Source organism: Camelus ferus, chromosome 23 (genome assembly GCF_009834535.1).
Source record: "Camelus ferus isolate YT-003-E chromosome 23, BCGSAC_Cfer_1.0, whole genome shotgun sequence".
Taxonomy (NCBI): Eukaryota; Metazoa; Chordata; class Mammalia; order Artiodactyla; family Camelidae; genus Camelus; species Camelus ferus.
In genome coordinates this window covers 12,349,961-12,369,767 of record NC_045718.1, presented here as the reverse complement: position 1 = coordinate 12,369,767, position 19,807 = coordinate 12,349,961, and the positions used below count along the sequence as shown (strand labels likewise).

General features: G+C 57.8%; 1 protein-coding gene across 2 annotated transcripts; it reads left to right on the top strand.

Annotated features, from left to right (window-relative positions):
- The first annotated feature begins 5,952 nt into the window (after positions 1–5,952).
- Positions 5,953–19,386, top strand: TMEM9 (transmembrane protein 9). 2 transcript variants are annotated; one of them, XM_032466856.1, is made up of 6 exons: positions 5,953–6,073; positions 6,502–6,603; positions 7,649–7,740; positions 11,432–11,540; positions 13,639–13,770; positions 18,600–19,386. In XM_032466856.1, exons 2-6 carry the CDS (start codon positions 6,538–6,540, stop codon positions 18,744–18,746), a joined length of 546 nt encoding a protein of 181 aa, XP_032322747.1. In that variant the 5' UTR covers positions 5,953–6,073; positions 6,502–6,537; the 3' UTR covers positions 18,747–19,386. The 2 variants fall into 2 exon arrangements, with proteins under 2 accessions (XP_032322747.1, XP_032322748.1); XM_032466857.1 differs by lacking the exon at positions 5,953–6,073 and having other exon boundaries at positions 6,113–6,603.
- The last annotated feature ends 421 nt before the right edge of the window (positions 19,387–19,807 follow it).

Sequence of the window (19,807 nt, the reverse complement as noted above, 5' to 3'; positions counted from 1 at the left end):
TCGACAGAGACATGAAGCTACCATCTTGAGCCTGCTGGCCCAGCCGGTGCCCACTCCGCTGCCCCCTTGCAGGGGGAAATCCCGCCTGCCCTAAGCGGCCGCCTCGCCCTCCTTGGGGTACCAGCTGCAGCTGGTTCCCACCATCCGGTTGGCAGCTGAAACCACGACAGCCTCTCCCTCCCTCTTTCCTGATGTTTGGGGGCAAAGCCTCCCAGAGGACTTTTTAAAGTGTTCAGTAAGCACCTAATGTGTGCCAGGCCCTGTTAGGCATTCTACTCAGGTTGGGACCTTCCGGAGCCTCAGTGGCTGCAAAGATGGGGGACATCAGTTGTATGTGTTGGTGTCATCACTGCTGCCTCCTTCCCGGGAAGGGGTTTCGGGCCTCGGGGTCGCTAAGGAGGCCCTCCCCGTGTCCTCCTGCTGGCCCGTCTGGGGCTGGCTGGCCAGCTGCAGTTGGCTGTGATTAATGGCCTCTATTAACAGCAAGCTGTAAACTGACTCGAATGCTTGGGGCCTGACGCTCTCACCCTGCTGAGTCCCACACCAGGGACACTCTTCAGCCCTGAAACCTCCTGTCCCCCCAGTGTGAGGACAGAGGGTCAGAGGCCGGCTCTACCGGAGGAGTTGAAAATGCTTTCAAAGCAGGAAACAAATCCATGAACCCCTGGGGAGATGGCCCCAATCCTGGCAGTCACCCCTCCTGCGGGTGGAGGTGGGAGGAGGCATCTGGGCCCCTCAGGCAGGTCACGTGTGCTGTGGGGCCTCAGTTTCCCTGTCTGTCATGGGGCCTCCTCCTCTAATCAGTCTCCCCCAGGGTCTGACCGCAGGCGGCCTTCAGAAAGCTGCCCCCAGGCCCCCCTGCCACGAAGCCCTCTTCCGCGCGGTCCCCCCCCCACCCCTTACAGACTCTTTGGAAAATGAAATGAGCAGGTGTGCCCGGGAGCGGGGTGACATTCAGGGCAGAAGAAACCTCTCCATCCTGACGGGCTTTAACTCTCCATCACTAGTGGGGTCTCCCTTTCATCCTTACAAGGCAGGGAGGTGCCTCGGGTCTGGTTTAGCCCCCTGAACAGGTGAGAGAACTGAGACCAGAGAGAGGCTGTGATCTGGAACATCTGGAGAGGTGGCAGCTCCTAGATTGGAGTCAGGTCCTCCAGCGCCTCCGGGGTTCCGTCCTGCGGCCCCGCAAAAGTGAGCTGCGAGCCTATAAAACCACCAGTCCCTGGGCGACAGAAGCAACTCGAGGTGCGCAGGGAATGGCGAGAGCCATCCCGGGTGAATTGATTTCGCGTGAAAACAACGGATTAGTGTCTCTGTGCTGCCGTGTCCCCCGGGGATCAGCAGGACCTGCGGAATCCTCGGGCTCAGGAAACCGGGCGGGGCCAGAGCCCGGCCAGGGGCCCCCGCTGGGCGCGGCTCACTTTCCGACTTGGGTGTCCGGGTGGGCAGGGGGCCAGGGCTGGAACCAGGGACCCCCGCGGGACCTTGCAAGCCCCCCGACCGCTCCAGAAAAGGGAGGGGACCCCCGCCCCCAGCTCCGCCCACCCCAGCTTCCCCCACCCCCAGCCTGCCAGACTGCCTGTCGGGAAGGCCTAGGGTTGAGCCGCCGCTGCCGGGCAGGGCCCGGGGATTTGTCACATTTTTCCCGGGTTAATTACCTCGGGGCGGAATCCGAGCCCTGCCCGTCTGGGCACAACACGCCTTGTCGCCTGGTGGGGGCATCTCAGTCTTTCTCAGGTGACAGCTGCTGGCCCGGGACAGAACTGTCCTTATTCTGGGGGCGCCACCTCCCCAGAGGACCCCAGCTGTTTAGCCGTGGGCGGAGCCTCGCAGGTGCGAGGCGGGGATTGGAGGCCACCCAGGAGTGGGGCGGGGCCCGGGCCTGAAAGGCGTCCTCCTGGGCGGCCCACCCCGGGGAGCCCCACCCACTGCACTTGCCCTTTGGGTCTATCAGGAGCAAATATGTGACCTTTCCATTTTTGCCCTGGCTGAAGGAGTCTCGGTGTCCAGCACAGCGCTGGACACTCAGCAGGCACCCGACACCCGCCGGTGGATGGCGAGTCCCCCAGCCTGTGTGTCTCCCCAGGGAGTCGTGTTCCCCAGCTTGCTGGCAACACCCTCCACGGCCGAGAGGGGTCACATGTGCTGCTGGTAGAAACTCAAACATCCTGATGGATGTATTTTTCACTTCTAAAGATAAATTAGAACAGATTGAAGATGAGTCCTGATGAAATGTATCAAATGCTCCCTTGAGCTCTCAGTGGGAGAGAAGGGGAGGCAAACCTCCAGGACACTTGATTGTCCCTTCTCTGGTAATGGCCTCTGATTTCAATTCGGGGGATGACCTTGGGCTGACCTTTCTTGCCAAGGGGCACATGTGAGAACTTGGTGGTCCCCAGGACTGAGTCCCTCTCCTGGACTTTGCATCCTGCCTGAGGACCGGGGGAAACCTGTCCACTGTCAGGTAGCCCTGCGGCATCCCATGAGAAGTCGCCCTACTTTTTGCCCTCTTCATGTCCTGTTCTTCAGCCGTTTCTTAGGTTATATGGATCTTCTACTTCTTTCCAACAAACTCCTATATCCTTTTGGTTAGCAATCCATTTCCATTGCCTACAACAAAAGCATCCTAGTTGCCCTGCCTGAGTCACAGTCCACGACTGGGAACATACCTAACTCATCATCTGGGCTCCCTTGGGGAGCAGCTCAGTGAATCTGTTCAGTGTGGAAGAATCCTCAATCCGTCCTCAATTTTATAGATGCAGAGCTGAGGTTCCAAGGAGTCCAAGATCACACAGACTCACGGGATCTCTGAGTTAAAAGGGAACTTAGAGTCATTCATCAAACGTTTCGTCAGATGCCTAAATTTCCTCTGAATGAGTTTCAGCAAGTGACCATTGAAAGATGTGTGAACGCCTCAGTGACAGCAAAACAGTGTCTAAAAACAGTGAGGCTATTCATTCCATCTCCAGACGACCTGGTTAAACACCCTGCCTGATGCTCACCTGAAAGCTTTCTCTGTGGCACCCACCTTTTCGAGTTGCACACTACAAATTCTGTTCCTCTTCCACCTGACAGCCCTCAGGTGGTCCAAGACAGCGGCACACTCCCGAGATTCCTCTTTCCCAGGACGATGCCCCATTTCTACAGCTCTTCCTCCTGTAGCAGGGTTTTGAGGTCTTCAGCACCCTGCCCACTGTGCTCTCAACACATTGCTGTCCTCCCAACGTGTCCCTGAAGTGGAACAGACCACCCAGTAGAGGGCGTCTCCCACTGTTCTGGTACAGAGCTCTCTGGGGACCTGAAAATTGTTTATACACACAAGCGTACACCTAGGTAAAAATTCGCTGGACTGCTCAACTAAGATTTGTGCACTTTATTGTATGTAAGTTATAACTCAATGTGAGAGTTTAAAAAATAAAAAAATACAGTCTATTAAGGTGAAAAATATTCTTCCACATGCATGTAGAATCATCTCAAATACTCACACCACACTTTGTGAAGTAACTGTGTAGTTAGTGCCCTTGCCTTATGGCTGGGGAAAGTGAAATTCAGAGGGGACCCATGTTCATAAAGAAGAAAATTTAAACAGGGAAGTATACTTTTTAAAAATTTTATTTACCTCATGGAGGTGCTGGGGATTGAACCTAGGACCTGGTGCATGCTGAACACTCACTCTGCCTCTGAGCTTTACCCTCCCCCCAGGGAAATTTACTTTTGAAGTAAAATAACTATTCATTGTTCTTTCCTTACTCACCCCTGTGAAAAACAAGCAAACAATGAACAGAAACATTTGTACATTTGTCATTTCTTTATCTATCATCTACTGCCCCCCGTCCATCCATCTGTCCGTCACTCAGGTGAGAGCAGACATCTGTCATTCTGCCTGCTTCACATCCCATTGGTCCTGATGGGAGTTAATCAGAGGTGGGCACACGAACCAGGCTGGCCAGTCAGAGTTAGCCGCCACCCTGGCCACCCTGATTGGCTGATGCATCAATCTGTGACCCAAGCATGGCCAATTAGAGTCAGCCCTGAGATTGGCCACGTGTGTGCTACCACAGGTCACTTTTCCTTTGGAGTCCACAAGCCATGAAGACGTAGGCCTGAGGTGGTGAGCAGCTTCTTTTCAACTGTGTGAAATGACCCAGTTCACAGAGGAAAGCACAGCCAGAGGTGGAGAAAGTGACAGAGCCCTAAGGACACCAGCTTATCTATTGGATCCAGCCGTGCCTGAAGCTGGTTCTACACGTGGACTTCCCAGTTATGTGAGCTAATACATTCCTCTTGCTTTGTGTTGAACCACATGAAACCATCATTTTTGTATGTCAAAAATCAGTCAAATACTGGCGTTTTATATGGTGTGGCTTAATAACTTAAACACACTCGAGTTAGATTTCTAATACAGTTAGCATCCTGACTAATTCAAGTAGGCTTTTAAAATACTAAGCTTTCTATTTTGAGATAAGTATAGATTCGCGTATCATTGTAGGAAACAATATACAAAGATCACCTATGCTCATTGCCCCCATTATAGCATCTTATAAAACATTAGTGCAATATCACAACCAACATATCAACTTGAGGCCACCAAAACACAGCATTTCATCACTGCAAGGCTTCCTCATGTCCCCCTTTCATAGTTACACCTGCCTGCCTCCCACCAGCACGCCCTCCTTAACACTTGGAAACCACTAATCTGTTCTCGTTTCTACAATTTTGCCACTTCAAGAATGTTATATAAATGGAAGCATATGGTATGTGCTGCTTTGGGAGTGGTTTTTGTATTCAGCAAGTTCCCTGGCGATCCAGCCAGGCTGCTGCAGGCCTCAGAGGTTCTTTCCTCTGCTGCTGAGTAGCAGTTCACGGTGGGGATGTAATCCATTCTCCCGCTGAAGGACACCTGCGATGTTTCAAGGTTTTGACTATTTTCAATAAAGCTGCTAGAAACGTTTCTGTACAGGTTTTTGTGAACATGTCATTTCTCTAGGCTAAATGTCCAGGAGCACAATAGCCCAAGTCACACGACAGCCCCAGGTCTAATGTTTAAAGGAAATGGCAAACTCTCTTCCAAAGGGCTCTGCCATTTCATGCTCCCACTGGGAAGCTCTGAGCAGCCCAGGCTCTTCAATTCCTGGCTAACACGTGGTGTTGTCACTGTTTTCTTTTAAATTTTTTTTCCTTTTATTTTTGTTTTTTAATTTTTGTGGGGGAGGTAATTAAGTTTATTTATTTATCAATGGAGGTACTGGGGATTGAACCCAGGACCTAAGCATGCACTCTACCACTGACTTATACCCTCCCCACCTTTAAAAAAAAGTTAGCCATTCTAACGGTTTGTAGGGCTACCTTGTTGTTTTAATTTACGCTTCCCTCACGGCTGGAGATGCTGCTTTGGCCCCTCTTTCCTTCGCAGCTGTAACAAGTTCACCACCCCCTTCAGCAGCCCGGAACTCCCCGCCCACTGCACACTTGCCCCCATCTGCCGGGTCCGGAACCAGCACCCGGGTAGGGGACCAGGCTAGGGAATGCGGGGCGCACCCTTCATGGGACCGGCCCGCCCCTCGCCGCCCAGTTCCTCCTCCTGGGGGGAGAGGAGGGAGGGGAAGAGGGGAGTGGGGAGGGGAGGGACCCCCTCTGCAGCAAAGATGCGACCCCAAATAACATATCCAGATTGCGAATGAGGACAGAGCCCTTAAATCTGCCTTTATCAATACAATTATTACTGCTTATTGTTTACCAAGTGCTTTCTCTTTAAATCGGCAAGGTGTAACAGCTTGGGGCCCCTTCAAAACTCCAGATTTTACAGGAGGAGCGAGCTGGGCAGTAGGATCCGGCGGCCACAAGGGGGCCAGACCCTCCCGCTTTCTCGTTCGCTTGGCTGTTGCTCCCTTTTCCTGTTTGTTCGGGTTGAGAATTGCCTCCCGCTCCCTTGCGCGGAGCCCGTGCGCCCAGGCGGAGGCGGGCCTTGTTGCCTTGGCGACAGTAGTGTAACGCTGAGCGGCCGCCGCAGCAGCCAATAGAAGCGGGGGGCGGGGCCAGCCGAGTCTAGTACTGCCACGGTGGGGCCTCGCAGGTTAGCCGACGCGCGTTTGGGGAGGGGTGCGGGGGGCGCGGGGGCCCTGGGGGCGGGGGTCCGCGGCCTGACCGTGGGTCCGGGCTCCGAGACTCCGGGCCTCAAGTCCTTCTTGGCCCGAGTGGGAGGAGCTGTGGGCGACGATGGCGGAGGGCTGAGGGACGCGCGGCGGGGGTCGCAGCCCGGTGTCGTCAAGGGGACCCGAGGCCCACCGCCCCGCCCAGGAGGCCCTGCTGTCCGGAGCGCCACGTGGGCTGCGGGAGCCGGAGGCCGGGGAAGGAGGGGAGCGGCCTTCGCGGACTGGGCTTGGAGGGCCCTAGACCCTGGACCCAGCCACCACCCCTTTCCCGTGCCCGGACGGGACGCATCCAGGGCCCAACGTGCCGCGTGACCACCTGGCTTTCTCCGCCTTCGTATTTCTTTTCCAGGTGCGCGATCTTGCTGGCCCCCAACGCCTGAGAAGCATGAAGCTCCTGTGTTTGGTGGCGGTGGTCGGGAGTCTGCTGGTGCCCCCAGCCCAAGCCAACAAGGTGAGGGAGGGGAGCCGGGAGCTCCCGTGCGCGACCACCGTGCCTGCGCCCGGGCTCCCAGGGTGGGGTCTGCTGCTTCGGGCCGGCCCCTCACTCCCCTGTGGGCTGTTCTGGGGCGTGTTCTCTCGGCCCTGGGCTGCGGGCTTCCCAAAGAGCAGGGCCTGGAGAGGGGTGGTCTGCGGGGCACAGGCCTGGATCAGACACGCCAGAGGCGGAATTCCAGCCAGGGTTCTGTGTTGCGGAAGTTGTCCAAGTTCTCATACCTGCTGGTGCGCCTGGATGAGAAGGGGTGGTGGTTACAGTACCTACTGCTCTCCTCCCGGCACCCAGTGATGTTAGGAGTGGCAGTGCCCTGTGCGTGTAATGTCTACACTGGTGCAAGTTGCTGGTGTTGAGGAGACCCACCTCTGTGCTGTAACTCCATGCTAGACTGGAGATAACTCCCATTCTTTAGGGGCAGATGGCCCAGAGCTGGGTTTGGGTAGGTCTCTGGAATTCGAGCGAGATTCTGGAGGTCACCAAGGTTTTGAATCAGACTGAGTCAGGGTTTGCTTCCAGTCCCTCTGGGGAATTCCTGACTGGAATGAAAATATTTGTGTTGTTATCTCTGGCCCAGAGAGAGAGAACTTCAGAGGGGTTGCTTGCGTGTTTCCATGGAAATACCCATTTTTTTCTGGTTCACCCCCACCCTTTACCCAGGAAGCTGGAGGTGGAGTTGGGGGAGGAGGCTAGCCACCAAGGCTGCTAGACCCAGATACCACACAAGTGTGAGGCCCAGGGTAGAGGACTGTCACCGTGCTTGTATCTCCCCGGATCCCCCTGCCAGGGAGTGGCAGCCCTGGGCAGCTTGCTCTGAGTCTCATTTATCTCCTCTGGACTGTTTCTTGAGGACCCTTTGGTGTAGCATCCTTCCTGCAGAAGTCGTTTCTGCTGAACTTGAGGTTGGGGGAGGGTCAGGAGCGCTCACAGGGAATTGAGCGTTGAGAGCCCTGCTGGAGCCTGCCCCCGAGGGCCCTGCTTACCTGTTCTGTACTTTCTCCTGCAGAGTTCTGAAGACATCCGGTGCAAGTGCACCTGTCCGCCATATAGAAACGTCAGCGGACACATTTACAACCAGAATGTGTCGCAGAAGGACTGGTAAGGTGTTGCCCAGGCTGGCCCTTGAAATTGTAGGGGTCAGCTGGGGTTCTTGGGCCCCTGGAGAGTAAGCCTGCTCTCCCATTTCCATGGAGAACTTTACAAAGGAATGTTTTGTCCCTGGTCACACACGCAGCTGGAAACAGGAAACAGGTTCCAGATGTCTTTAATTCCAGCTGAGGGGTTCCTGGTCAGAGGAGTAGATTTTGTTAGTTTGCTTTGATTCAGGTGTCTATCAATATATGCAAGATGGTAGCGCAGAAGTTGAGAGAGGTAGGTATTAAGGCCACGTACTGTGGGATCCTTTGCTTACTTGTACACTTTTGCAAAGATCTGTTACATGGGTCATTCGGTGCCAGTCTCATAACCACCTTGTAAGGTAGTGGGATAAGTTGTGTCCCCGCTTTATAACTGCAGAGATGGAGACCCAAAGAGAATTTAAATTATACTCCTGGAAAATTTTTTTCAAGACTTGATGAAGTGTTTTTTTTTTTTTTTTAATGGAAGTACTGGGGATTGAACCCAGGACCTTATGCATGCTAAGCATATGCTCTACCACAGAGCTATAACCCCAGCACTGCTTCTGGAGTCTAGAATTCATTTCTGGATGCCTTTAAAAAAGAGAGAAGTAATCAAAAGTTCATTAAGAGAAAGGAGACCAGCTTGTTGAAGGGAAGTTTCAGTATGTAGTCCTGGAAGGAATGGTTTAAGGAACTATATTCTGAAGAGGAGAAGATTTGGGGACACACATGCCTGAAAAGATGGGAGAGGGGCTGGCATGCTCTGAGGTAGGGACACTGTGTGAATTTGGTGTAGGCTGAGAGCTTCTGGGAAACAGATTTAAGCGTGAGTTGAGGAGGCATTTCTGACCAGAGTGTCTCCGGAGCTGGGGCCCCTCACCTTGGAGGACTGAGCACAGAGGGGGTGGTGCCTGGGTCAGGTCGCGGTGAAAGCCGTGACCTCACATGAGGGAGCGGTGCGGGGGGGGACAGGCCAGCGTCACCTCCACTTGGCTGTGCGTCAGGACCACCAGGTGGGCTTCGAGAAAATACAGAAAATCCCAGCGCCTCCTCCCTCGTGATTCTGGGGTTCTTTTTGTTGTTGTTGTTTTCCCCAGCTTGAGAGAAACCAGACAGAGAACCTTGTGTGAGGCTCAGATGGACAGCATGATGACTGGATACACGTGTTGTGAAATAAGGTTAACACGTCCATCGCCTCACATAAGTACCGTGTGTGTGTAGGCGGGCGAGAACGTTCATGACCTACTCTGAGCAACTTTCAAGTGTATGATACAGTATTATGAACTACAGCCACTGTGCTGTGCATCAGATCCCCTCCCCTCCAGGTTTGGATTCAGTGACTTCGTGGGAAGTGGGGCACGGCAGTAACTTTTTCTTAAATAGGTGACAGTGATGCACTTGGCCCAGAGCAGCGCTTGGGACTTTGAGCCCGTCCAACTCGGAGATGGTCTGAGCCAGTTGGTTAGAGGCACAGACTCTGGACCCAGCCTGCCTGGCTTCACATCCAGCTTTGCTGCTTGCTCACTCTGAGGCAGTTACTTAATCCCCAGTGTGTTTCCGTTTCCTCCTCTATAAAGTGGTGGCAGTGTTTTGAGTATTAGCGTGTGTGTGCGCGCACACGCGATGCATGTACAAGTAAGAGTAGCGCTAGAGCAGCTCCTGGCAGGAGTGAGAGCTGTGGAAGTATTGCTGGTTTCAGTAGCGCTGCATACTCTCATGCCTTCCTGGAGGCCACCAAGGTCGTCATCGGCCGACTTACAGCACAGCCCCACTTACAGCACAGCCCCAGACGCTCGGGCTTCCCCATGGCGCTGGGCGGGCTCCCTCTGTCTCTGCCGGTCCTGATGGAGACATGAAGCCCTAAGATGTGGAGTCATGGGAGAGTCCCTGTGACCTCCTGTTATCTTTTCTTCCTTTTTTAATATCAGCTTTATTGAGCTGTAACTCATGTAATCATAAAATTTACCCATTTTACATCTACAATTCAATGGGCTATAGTATATTCACAAAATTGCACAGTTATTACCACAATCAATTTTAGAACATTTTAATCACTCCAAAAAGAAGTTCCATGATGACACAGTCACTGCCCGTCCCTCAATTCCCCGCCCTGGCAGTCACCAGTCTGCTTTCTGTCTCTCATTTTGTCTCTTCTGGACATTTCATGTAAATAGAATCACACCATACGTGGTCCTTTGTGATTGGCTTCTTCCAGTGAGCTTAATGTCTTCCATCCCAGTTGGAGCATGTAATAGTATTTTGTTCCTTTTCATAGCTGCATAATATTCTGTTATATGGCTCTACCACCTTTTGTTTATCCACTCTTCAGCTGATAGGCATTTGGGTTGTTTCCACTGTTTGGTTATTATGTGACCTCTTGTTATCTTGTGGTTACAGTTCAAATAGGGTTAGGAAATACATTAATAGACTGTTTCAAGCCCACTCCAGATAATAAGGCTACACCCCACAGGCACCAGCCAGCACTGTCTCTGCCCTTGGGTCAGAGTAAGGCCTGAAAACCCAAGTAAGGATGCCCGCAGAGACGAGTCTTGCCCGGCCCTCTCAGGCTGTGGTTCACCTCCTTCCCCTGAGAAGTCAGCGTTTGGGGGAGCCAGGCACAGCAGAGATATTCCAGCTCCTCGCTTGCTGTCCTTTACCCCCGGTCACAGGATCCCATCTGAAGGCCTCAGGTTGGCCCCTCCCAGCTGCCCCCAACCCCCTACCTTGCCTCGTGGGGAACCCACACGTCCCACTGGCACACCAGAGCGACCCTCCAAATGCAGGGAGGAATCTGGGCCTCGGGAGGTGTGTAGAGGCTCCTGGAGAGGGGGGACCCAGAAGTGGTGTCCCAGTGCAGGGTGTGGACCTGGCCCTTCCGTTGACCCCTGCCCAGGTGCAGCATTTTTTTTAGAGCTGGGAGCCACGTGCTCAGGCTGGACCTGGGTCATCAGAGGTTCAGGTAGAATCACACCTGCCACATGCTGGACCTTCAGGGGAGGACACGCCATCCCGCCTCTGCTGGAAACCCAGCCCCAGGCCAGAGGGATGTCAGGGATTGAGTTAGAGCTGGGAGGGCCTGGAGGGTCACCTGGTGCAACCACTGCAGCTCCCAGAGGAGAGACAGGCCCAGGGCACCGGGTCTTGGTGGCAGGGCTTGGCTGAGACAGCAGTGGGAGAGAAGACGGAGGTGGGTTTCAGAAATGCTTTAGGAGGCAAAGTCCTGGTGTTGGCTGGATTCATGGGTGAGAGGACGACAGGGTCAGAGTTGGTTCCAGGCTTGACCTGGTTGGAGGAGGTGCTGGTGGAGGTGCTTCTGCCCCAGGACAGACCCCAGAGCCGTGTATGGGCCTGGGGGTGGTGGGGTGGACACTCACGTGGTGAGTCAAATAGGAGTGGAGGAGGGGTCCTGACCAGGGGTTCTCGTCTAGGACACATCAGCTTCTGCCTTGACTCTTTGAGGGGAGGAGCCCCCAGGGAGAGGGCAGCCGAGGGCAGGACCTGGGGGACGTGGGCATTTACAGTGTCGGCACCTGCCCTGTGGAGCCTTTCTGACGGGCGGGGGCGATGCTGTGAGGCTGCGGGTTGGGAAAGGGGTTCTGCCAGCCTAGCCCTTCAGAGACCCTCTCTTCCCTGGGGAGCCCCTGCCGACCCCACAGCCCTCTGTCTTGCAGCAACTGCCTGCACGTGGTGGAGCCCATGCCAGTGCCCGGCCATGACGTGGAGGCCTACTGCCTGCTATGCGAGTGCAAGTATGAGGAGCGGAGCACCACCACCATCAAGGTGCCCCTGGGCCCCGCCCCCGCCCGGAGCCCCGCCCACCGGCCCCGCCCACAAGGGAGGCCCCGCCCACCCTGGAGGCCCCTCCCCGTCTCCTACCGTCTTGCTTCAAGCAGCCTGCTTCAAGCTAGCCTTCCATGTGGCTGTGGGGCTGTCTCCAAGGCTGGCCTGGTCACAGCGCAGGGACCCCCTCCTCACCCCCTCTTGGAGCCTCTCTCCCCTCTGACGCCAGCACACTTGCAGAGGGACCTGGGAGAGTGCTGGAGACCACTTCCCTCCACTTTTCCCGTTCGCTCTTCCCCCTCTCTCCTTCAGTTCATTCAGTGGACATCCCTGGGTGCCAAGCGGATGCTGGGAGAAGAGGCACCTGCTCTCGGGAACCTCCAGTCTAGTTAAGCTCCCCGAGTGACCCCAGACCCCAGGAGAGGCTCTTCAGAGCTGTGGGGCTGTCGGGATGAGCCATACCCGCTCCCTTTACTTTTCATTGAACCTTGATCTGTGGATCATCGGGTGAATTCTGGGCAAGTGGTAGAGTGGCCCCCGGCACGGAGTGGGAATGGGGAGAGGTCTGGTCCCTTCCTCCGCCTCCAGGCAGGGCTTGCTGGATGACGGCCTCTAGCCAACTTGTCCCCAGCCCACCCTGCTCTCCTAGTCCAGACTCTAGCCATTGTGATCCAGGCTGCACTTGCTGAGTTTGAACATAAGCCCTTCCTGGTCCAGCCTTTAAGCTTGTTTCGCTGTGTCCTGTGAAGAGCCTGCAGGTAGCATCAGTAAAGGACTGTCAGCAACACCACTGCATCCACCATCAGGCCTCCCTTTCAGGCTGGGCTCATTTGGAGGAGGGGTGAGGACCACTGTCCTCCCTGCCTGGACCAGCGAGCCTGTCCTGTGGTGCTCTTCCCCCACTTCACGGTGGGCACGGCTGCTCGTGCACCCACCCCACCACTGCCCCTTCTCCCTCTCTGAGCTTGATCCATGGCCCCATCCTCGGGACCAGGTGCCCAAGGCCTTAAATTCAAGCCAAATGTCGCCTCTCCCTGTTTGACTGGGAAGGGGCTTCCCGACCTGGGGCCCTCATTGTACACACTTCCTAATCAATCCCCCAGTTTCCCTCTGGTCCTTCTCTCTGAGAGATGCCCCCAACTTCCGCCTGTTAGAGACTCCGTCCCCATCCCCTCTTCCCTGCTGGGGTACAGGCAAGAGGTCTTTACCTTTACCCTGTCTAGAGCTGCCCCAGTCAGGGAGGGAGCTGGTCCAGCTGGACTTGGCTGTGGACTGAGCTCATCCCCCGTCACAGTCAGTGTACACGCCAGGCTAGGATTGGAAGCCAGGGATGGCCAGGTTTTGGGGCGCAGGAAGGGCATTTGAGGTGTGGTCCTCAAATCTGAGCTCAAGCCACATCCACCACGTGGTAGCCTTGGGACCGAGGGTGATGTGGCCTGGGGGGTCTGCATCAGGTGAGTGTCAGCCCCCCAGGGGACATTTGAAGATGGGCTGAGCTGCCTCTGTGGCCCTGGTATCTGACCGGCTAACGTCTTGGGGAGTTCTGCCTAAGGTCCCTGTAGCACCCACATTGAGAAACAATGAATTAGCCTCCTTAACTCTATCTTTACTGTAAAACAAAAAGGACTCCAGCTTGTGAGGCTCTCCAAGTAGGTAAGAAGTTTGAGAAGTTGTCTTTCTGCCCCTGGCCTAATCTGCGTGGTCCAGACTGAAGCTTCCACTGCATCTTGCCTTCAGTCGGGCTGGGTTCTTCCCGCTCTGACTGGTCCGATCGCTTCCCCGCCGTCTGGCTGGGTAGGTTCCCTTCCCCTGCTCTCCAGCCCTGGGGTCCTGGTGTGTCAGGACCCAGGCCTCTCCCTTCATCACCGGTCATCTTCATGCTGCCAGAGAACTGGTGGCTGTTGCGGGGCCCCCTCCATCAGGGGCCGTCAGTACCTGTGGAGCCGGCATCCCTGCCCTGCCCAGCTTCTCCTCTGCGCCCGCAGGGGCTCCTGGCCCTTCCCCACGCAGCACTTGAGGCCACGGCACTGTTGAAGGTGGACCGCACCGGGGAGGAGCGGCGGCGTTGGTGCACAGGATGAGCGAGGTCTCTCCGCAGGTCATCATCGTCATCTACCTGTCAGTGGTGGGTGCCCTCCTGCTCTACATGGCCTTTCTGATGCTGGTGGACCCTCTGATTCGAAAGCCGGATGCCTACACCGAGCGACTGCACAACGAGGAGGAGAACGAGGTACTGGGCTCCGGGTGCGGTCCCGCCGGTCCCTCCGCCTGTGCACAGCGTCCAGTGTGTCCTTAGCGGGGAGCTGCGCTTTGCACGCCCAGACGCAGCAGAGGGTGGCCCTGAGTTTTCCCTGATCCGGTGTCAGGCAGCCTCGGTGCACAGGTTGGGGATACGTCTTCCTGTCACACTGCGTTTCTGGCAGAGGGGAAGTGAGCCTGCCAGTCAGCCACACGTAGGTGCTCAGGCCTCAGTGTCAAGGTGGCGGTGGACTTGGAGAGGGCACCTGGCGAGTCTGGGACACCCTGCAGGGGAAGCCCAGGGCCGGCCAGAGGAGATGGGAGCAGCTCTCTGTGGGAGTGAGAGGTGATGTGTGCTGTGTAGCGGCCCCCAGAGCAGTGACGGTGACCGTGCTGGGGGTCCTGACCTGCGTAGCCGCCATGTGTGCTGCCCACGTGAGTGAGGAAGGTCACCCCAAAGTATCTGCAGGCAGGTGTGGCTCAGGACGCTTCCTGCCCCGGGGGCGGGCTGCGCCAAGGTGCAGAGGGCACGGGCACGCCTCCCTGCTGCTAGAAGATGGCCCTGAGTTTATCCCTGGAGGGAGGGAGGGCCAGAGGGGAGGGACTGCTGGACCAGCTTGCGTACAAAGGGGCATCTGGTGGTGGACGGCCTGACCAGGCCCGGAGAGAAGTGGTTGAAGAGACTGAGAGGTGTTTAGCTTGAAAGAAAAACAAAATCCAGACTCAGGAAGCCTTCCAGTGTTCGCAGAAGAGAGCTCGGCCCACCCTGATTCTCAGGACCGCAGCCCGGAGCTGCGAGGGAGCTTTAACACCGTGAGAGGGGGTCTTCCTGCAGGTGACCCGGTCGAGCCGGGGGCAGGCGGGCTCCCTGGTAAGGTGGAGAGTGGGTCAGTCACCACTGCGAGCACCTCACACTGGGCTGGAGCTGGGGGAAGCGGATTCCCACTGAGAGGAGGATCTGGGGCTCAGACCTCAGCGTGAAGCTGCCCAGCCTGTGTGAGGCCAGGGAGTAAGGGGGGGCCGAGCCTGTCCGTGTCCCCTCGTGGTGCCTTCCGGGACCGCTCCAGCCTGCCCCAGCCTCCTGCCAACGTGTTTGGCCAGAGGTGGGGCCGGGGCTGGGAGGTGGTGGAGCCGGCAGTTGGGTGGTCTGTGTCCAGGAGGAAGCCTCGAGCGCCAACCTGGTTATTAATGTGCTGTAATAGCAGCCCTGCTAGGGGAGGAGTGGCGCTGATGAGCGCTGGGCGATTAGGGGATGTGCTAATTGCAGTGCTGCCTGGGGAGTGACTGAGAGATGGCGATGATTACACGGCTCTGCTGGTCCCTGGAATTCGAGGCTCCTGGGCAGGGCATGGCCTCGCGTCTCCTGCCTCCTGGCTATGGACCCTGGGTGCCACCCCTCGCTCCACTCATCCCCTCCCTGTTTTTCTTCCTCCTGCTGTACTCAGGTCCTGCAGGTGCCCTTTGTAGGTGCACAGACCTAGGGTCCCCTGTGGGGTCTGAGCCCCAGGCAGAGCCATAGCCGGGGGTGCGCAGGGTCCGGCGGGGGGAAGCTGGGTGCTGGGGGCTCCTTACCAGACAGGCGCTGGGGACTTAGTCCTCCTGGTGTCATGTAGGAGAGGACTTCCAGGCAGCTGGGCCCCTCAGAGAGCAGGGGTGGGGGGTAGGGGGAGAGTGGCCGCTCAGGCGCTGCGGCTAAATGGAACAGAGACAGTGCGGGCACCTGCCACCCCGAGCAGCGCCCGTGGGGAGCCTGGGCCTGAGGCCAGGAGAGGAGGCCCTGTGGCCTCTGCTGGGCAGAGCAGAAGCAGGCTGAGGCTGTGTCCCTGGGTTCACTGTGGTCGTGAGAGTGCTCACCTTGAGAAGGTTGGAGTCCTCCCGGGGCGGGGGCTAAGCTTCCACCCCAGAGGAAGGAAGTCAGGTTCTAGGCCTGTGCAACGCAGTGACCTTGAGGAGAGGCTCCCCTCCCTGGCCCGAGAAGTCAGGTATCAAAGGTGAGATCCGGGGGTTGATCACGTCCCGGGACGGGGGCCCCTTGGCTCCGTCCCCCCAGCTCCTGCAGCCAGGAGCTCCTGCCTGGGGTGGGAGGACAGAGAGGAAGGGGTGGAGGGGATGAAAGGCTCGCTCCCTTTGAAGGCTCCGCAGGCCTCGGTGGGCCTGAGCGCCGGGCGCGGCCTCCCCCGGGATTCCAGCAGCATTAGGGCTAATCCCTGGGCTCAGACGCCCTTTGAAAGGAGGAAGCCAGCGTGTTTGCTGGGCAGAAATGGCAAACAGAGCGTTAGATGTGAAGGTCTGGGCCCCTTTGAAGAGGGAGAAGGAAGGGTTTCTGTGAGGCGCTGGGTGTGTCTGCCCCTCACTGCGTGGGCCTGCACTCTGCCGGGTCCCCCAGTATCGCAGCCCACCAGACGGGGTCGGGGTCGGGAGAGGGGTGTGCAGCAGGGATGATGTGGTGGCTGCTGGGGACAGGAGAGGACTGGGGAGAAGAGGGCGGCTGGGCAGACGGGGCAGCAGGGAGTCCAGGAGAGCAGGGGAGGCGAGGCTGGACGTGCGGTCCTGCCAGCCCAGGGCCTTGAAAGCCAGACTTGGGAGACATGGGTTCGGATCCTGGCTCAGCCCCTGAGCAGCTGTGTGACCTTGGGCAGCGAGTGATTCATCTCCCAGAGCCTCGGTTCCCTCGTCTGCAGATGGGAACACCGCTGCCCCACGCCAGTCTCGGGAACCTGGGAACAAGCCGAGTGAGGCGCCGGTGAGCCCCTGGTGCCCAGTGACATGGTCCTGCTGGCCCGTGGGACCCAGGCTTGCCTCCCCTGTCCTCACTGCCTGAGGCCTGGCCTCAGAGGGAAGAGGGTTGAACGTGTGGTATTTCCCGCTGCAGAGCTGGGAGGCCCCTCTGGGCGTCTCTAGAGCAGATGTGGGTCTAATACCCGTTAATCAGACTATTAGCCCTGGAAGCGCGGAGCCTCTCAGGCGCCGCTTCCCTGACTTAGGAGCTGTTTGTCAAGACTTTACATGAAGGGAAGACAAGTGATGCTGTGGTAACGCCGTGAATTTCCACGTGTTCCCTTAATGTGCGGCTCCCGGCTTCCTCTGCCTTCCCTTCAAGACGCCGTCAGGAACGGATCTGGAGGGAGGTGACCTTTCAAAGGCCTCCCCCCGCCGGCAGCAGGCGGCCAGCTCTCCCGACCCTGCCTGGGAGTCCCAGAGCTGGGTCTGGTCCTCACGGTTGCTGCTGTGAAATGTGCGCTTGCCTTCCGCCAGGCGCCCCTGAACGCTTTGCACTCGTCACCCCTCGGGAGCTGCTCCTTTAGGCGCTGTCTGTGGAGGGAAGCAGGCTCAGAGGACGGTGACCTGCCCGGGGTCCTGTCCCGGTGGGTGTCAGAGCCCAGAGGCAAAGCCAGGTTTGTGTGATTCCAAGGTGTCCTTTCCACTGTGGAAGCAAAACACTTGGTGGGCTCCGTCTGTGACAGCCGGTGTCCTAAGGACTTCACTCACGGATGCTTCTGGACTTAACCTGGCCGCACTTGTCTCCTGTTGTTTGAAAGTGTGGGTCATCACCCATTAGGGCACGAAATCAAGGTAGCAAGTCTTGACCAGCGTTGGGAAAAAATGGGACGGAGCAGAGAATGTCCGAGTGCGTCACACCAAGTGTTGTGTGAAACCGTGTGTGCGCTCAGTCATCAGGTGAATGAAATTTCTGCCGACAGAGTGGTCAAAAAAGTCTAAGAAGACAGGCTTTATTAAATTGAAGCTTGGAGAATTAAAGTCGCTTGTCAGGGTCACACAGCTGCTCAGTGGCCAAGACCAGGAGAAGGTGCCTCCAGAGCCCAGGCGTAGACCCAGGCTTCCTGGCCCCGAGGGAGCGTGGCCCCACCCGGCGCTGCCTCTCCGGGTTTGCTGTGGTCCTCACCTAGCCTGGCCCAGTGGCTTCCTCCGGGCCCAGGCAGCAGGCTCCGGGGGGCAGTGTCCGTCTCTAACTCACCTGGGGCAGCCAGCCCTCGGCCTCCCCTCCCCTGCCTCCTCTCCCCTGGCCACCCCTCCCATCTCCCTAGCCAGGCAGCTGCCTGGTGACAGAAGCCGTGCCAGCTCGGGGCATGAGAAGTGGAGTTGCATTTACTGGGCGACTCTGGGTTTAGAGAGGTGTGCTAATCCCTTAAGAGACGTGTGGCAGGAGATGAGAGGCCCCGAGAGCTGGGGAGGAAATCCCCGCGGGCTGCGGGCCCGGCCCTCGGCTGATTCCCCCCAGAGATCAGCTTCGGGTCCGCAGGAAACGCACGGGCTCTGAGCTTCCGAGGCAGAGAAGTGGTAATTAGGGAAGATGCTGCCTTCCAGCCAGGGGAGGGGAACAGGGGGAGGAACTGAGTTAGCCTGGGGTGTTGCGAGAGTGGCCGGAGCCGTGAAGGGCAGGCCCCAGCTCTGTCCCTGCCGGGCTCCCTCCTCCCAGGGGGCAGGGAGTGAGCTGTGGGGTCCCAGCCCCGGGCAGGTCCCAGAGGTGTCCCTGCTGGCCCCGGGCAGTGGCTGGCAGGGCCCTGGAGTTCTGAGCCTGGTGCCTCCCTGGGGGCGCTGGGTCCATTTCCTCAAACCACAGGATCCTCCATGCTGGCCAGGGGAGGCCTGATAGGGCACCCCCTTCCCAGGCCCCAGGGAGGGGCAGGCCTGTCCTGCAGAGTCCGGGGTCCTGAGCCGCCAGTGCCAGGTGCACAGTGCTTGCTGGGCCCTCGGGGAGGTCCACCTCCAAGGTGGCGGGAGGCCAGACTTTGGGGCTGCTCTCCCAGCATTTTCACCCGGGCTTGAGGTACCAAACCTCTTCTTTTTCTTCCCGGACAGGACACTCGTTCTGCGGCGGCCTCGGCCTCCTTCGGGCCCCGGGCGAACACAGTCCTGGAGCGTGTGGAGGGCGCTCAACAGCGGTGGAAGCTGCAGGTGCAGGAGCAGCGCAAGACGGTCTTCGATCGGCACAAGATGCTCAGCTAGACGGCGGTGCGGCCAGGTCACGGTCACAGCGAGGACCGCAGGCCGCAGCGGCCCGCCTCCCGGCTGGGCGGAGCCGGGGCCTCTCCTTTCCCTCGGGGCCGCCTTCCCTTTAGAAGGGGCTTCCCTCCAAAAGCCCCAGACATTTTTCTTTCGCCTTCTCTTTAGAAACGTCATGCTTGGCTGGTTAGTTCAGGAAGAATGAGGGTCCATGGTCTCTGGTTTGCCTGCTCAGGTGGTCTTTGGGTGGAGGGAAGGTGATGACAGGGCAGGAGGGGCTGGGGGGCGGTCTCAGGACAGGAGCTTCCCCCTGCCACCCTCCCAGCTCAGCCTCACTCTAGCCCTCAGGACGGCCCCGTGGGGTCACACCTGGACGCCGTTCCATGCCCTTGCCTACTCTGCCGCCTGGCCCCGGCTCCACTCCAGAAGCCGGGTGGTGCCCCCGCCCCCGCCCCCGGCCTGCAGTTGCCGGGCCCCTGGTGGGCCCCTGAGGCTGTGCTCTGAGCACCTGGGTTCCTGCTCTCGGATCACCACCTGTCCTTGAGCTTCCTCGTACCGGTGCGCGGAGAAAGGTCGTCCTCTCCTTGTCTGTAAATCAAGGAGGCACCATTAAACTGTCATTCTTCTCACTTTGCAGCCGTCACGAGACTTAGAGAACCGAGTGTTTTACAAGTGACCCAGTGAGCACGGGACCCAGAGAGGGGATGAAAGCATTGTCCTTGTTGGGTCCAGGCAGAGGGGCGGGGCCTGGACGGTCCAGGGGGCTGTGGCAGCGCCCACGGAGGGCAGGGGCCGACCCTGAGTTTATTTGCATTTCATCTTTGTGTGGGTCTCCTGAAACTCTGAACAGCGTCTGACATTGATGTCCTACAACCTCACAAAACGGTGCTCGCTGCAAAGCTCGTCTGATTCCCCAAATGAAAACCAGCAGGTGCTCAGAGAGGGGTGGGGGCAGCCTGGGAAAAGCGCTGCAGGGAGAAGGGCCCCCGGGGAGCCCAGCCCCAGGTGGGCTCCATCCCTCCCGAAAGTGTGGTGGTGCGGGGTGCGTCCGGGACCCGGGCAGA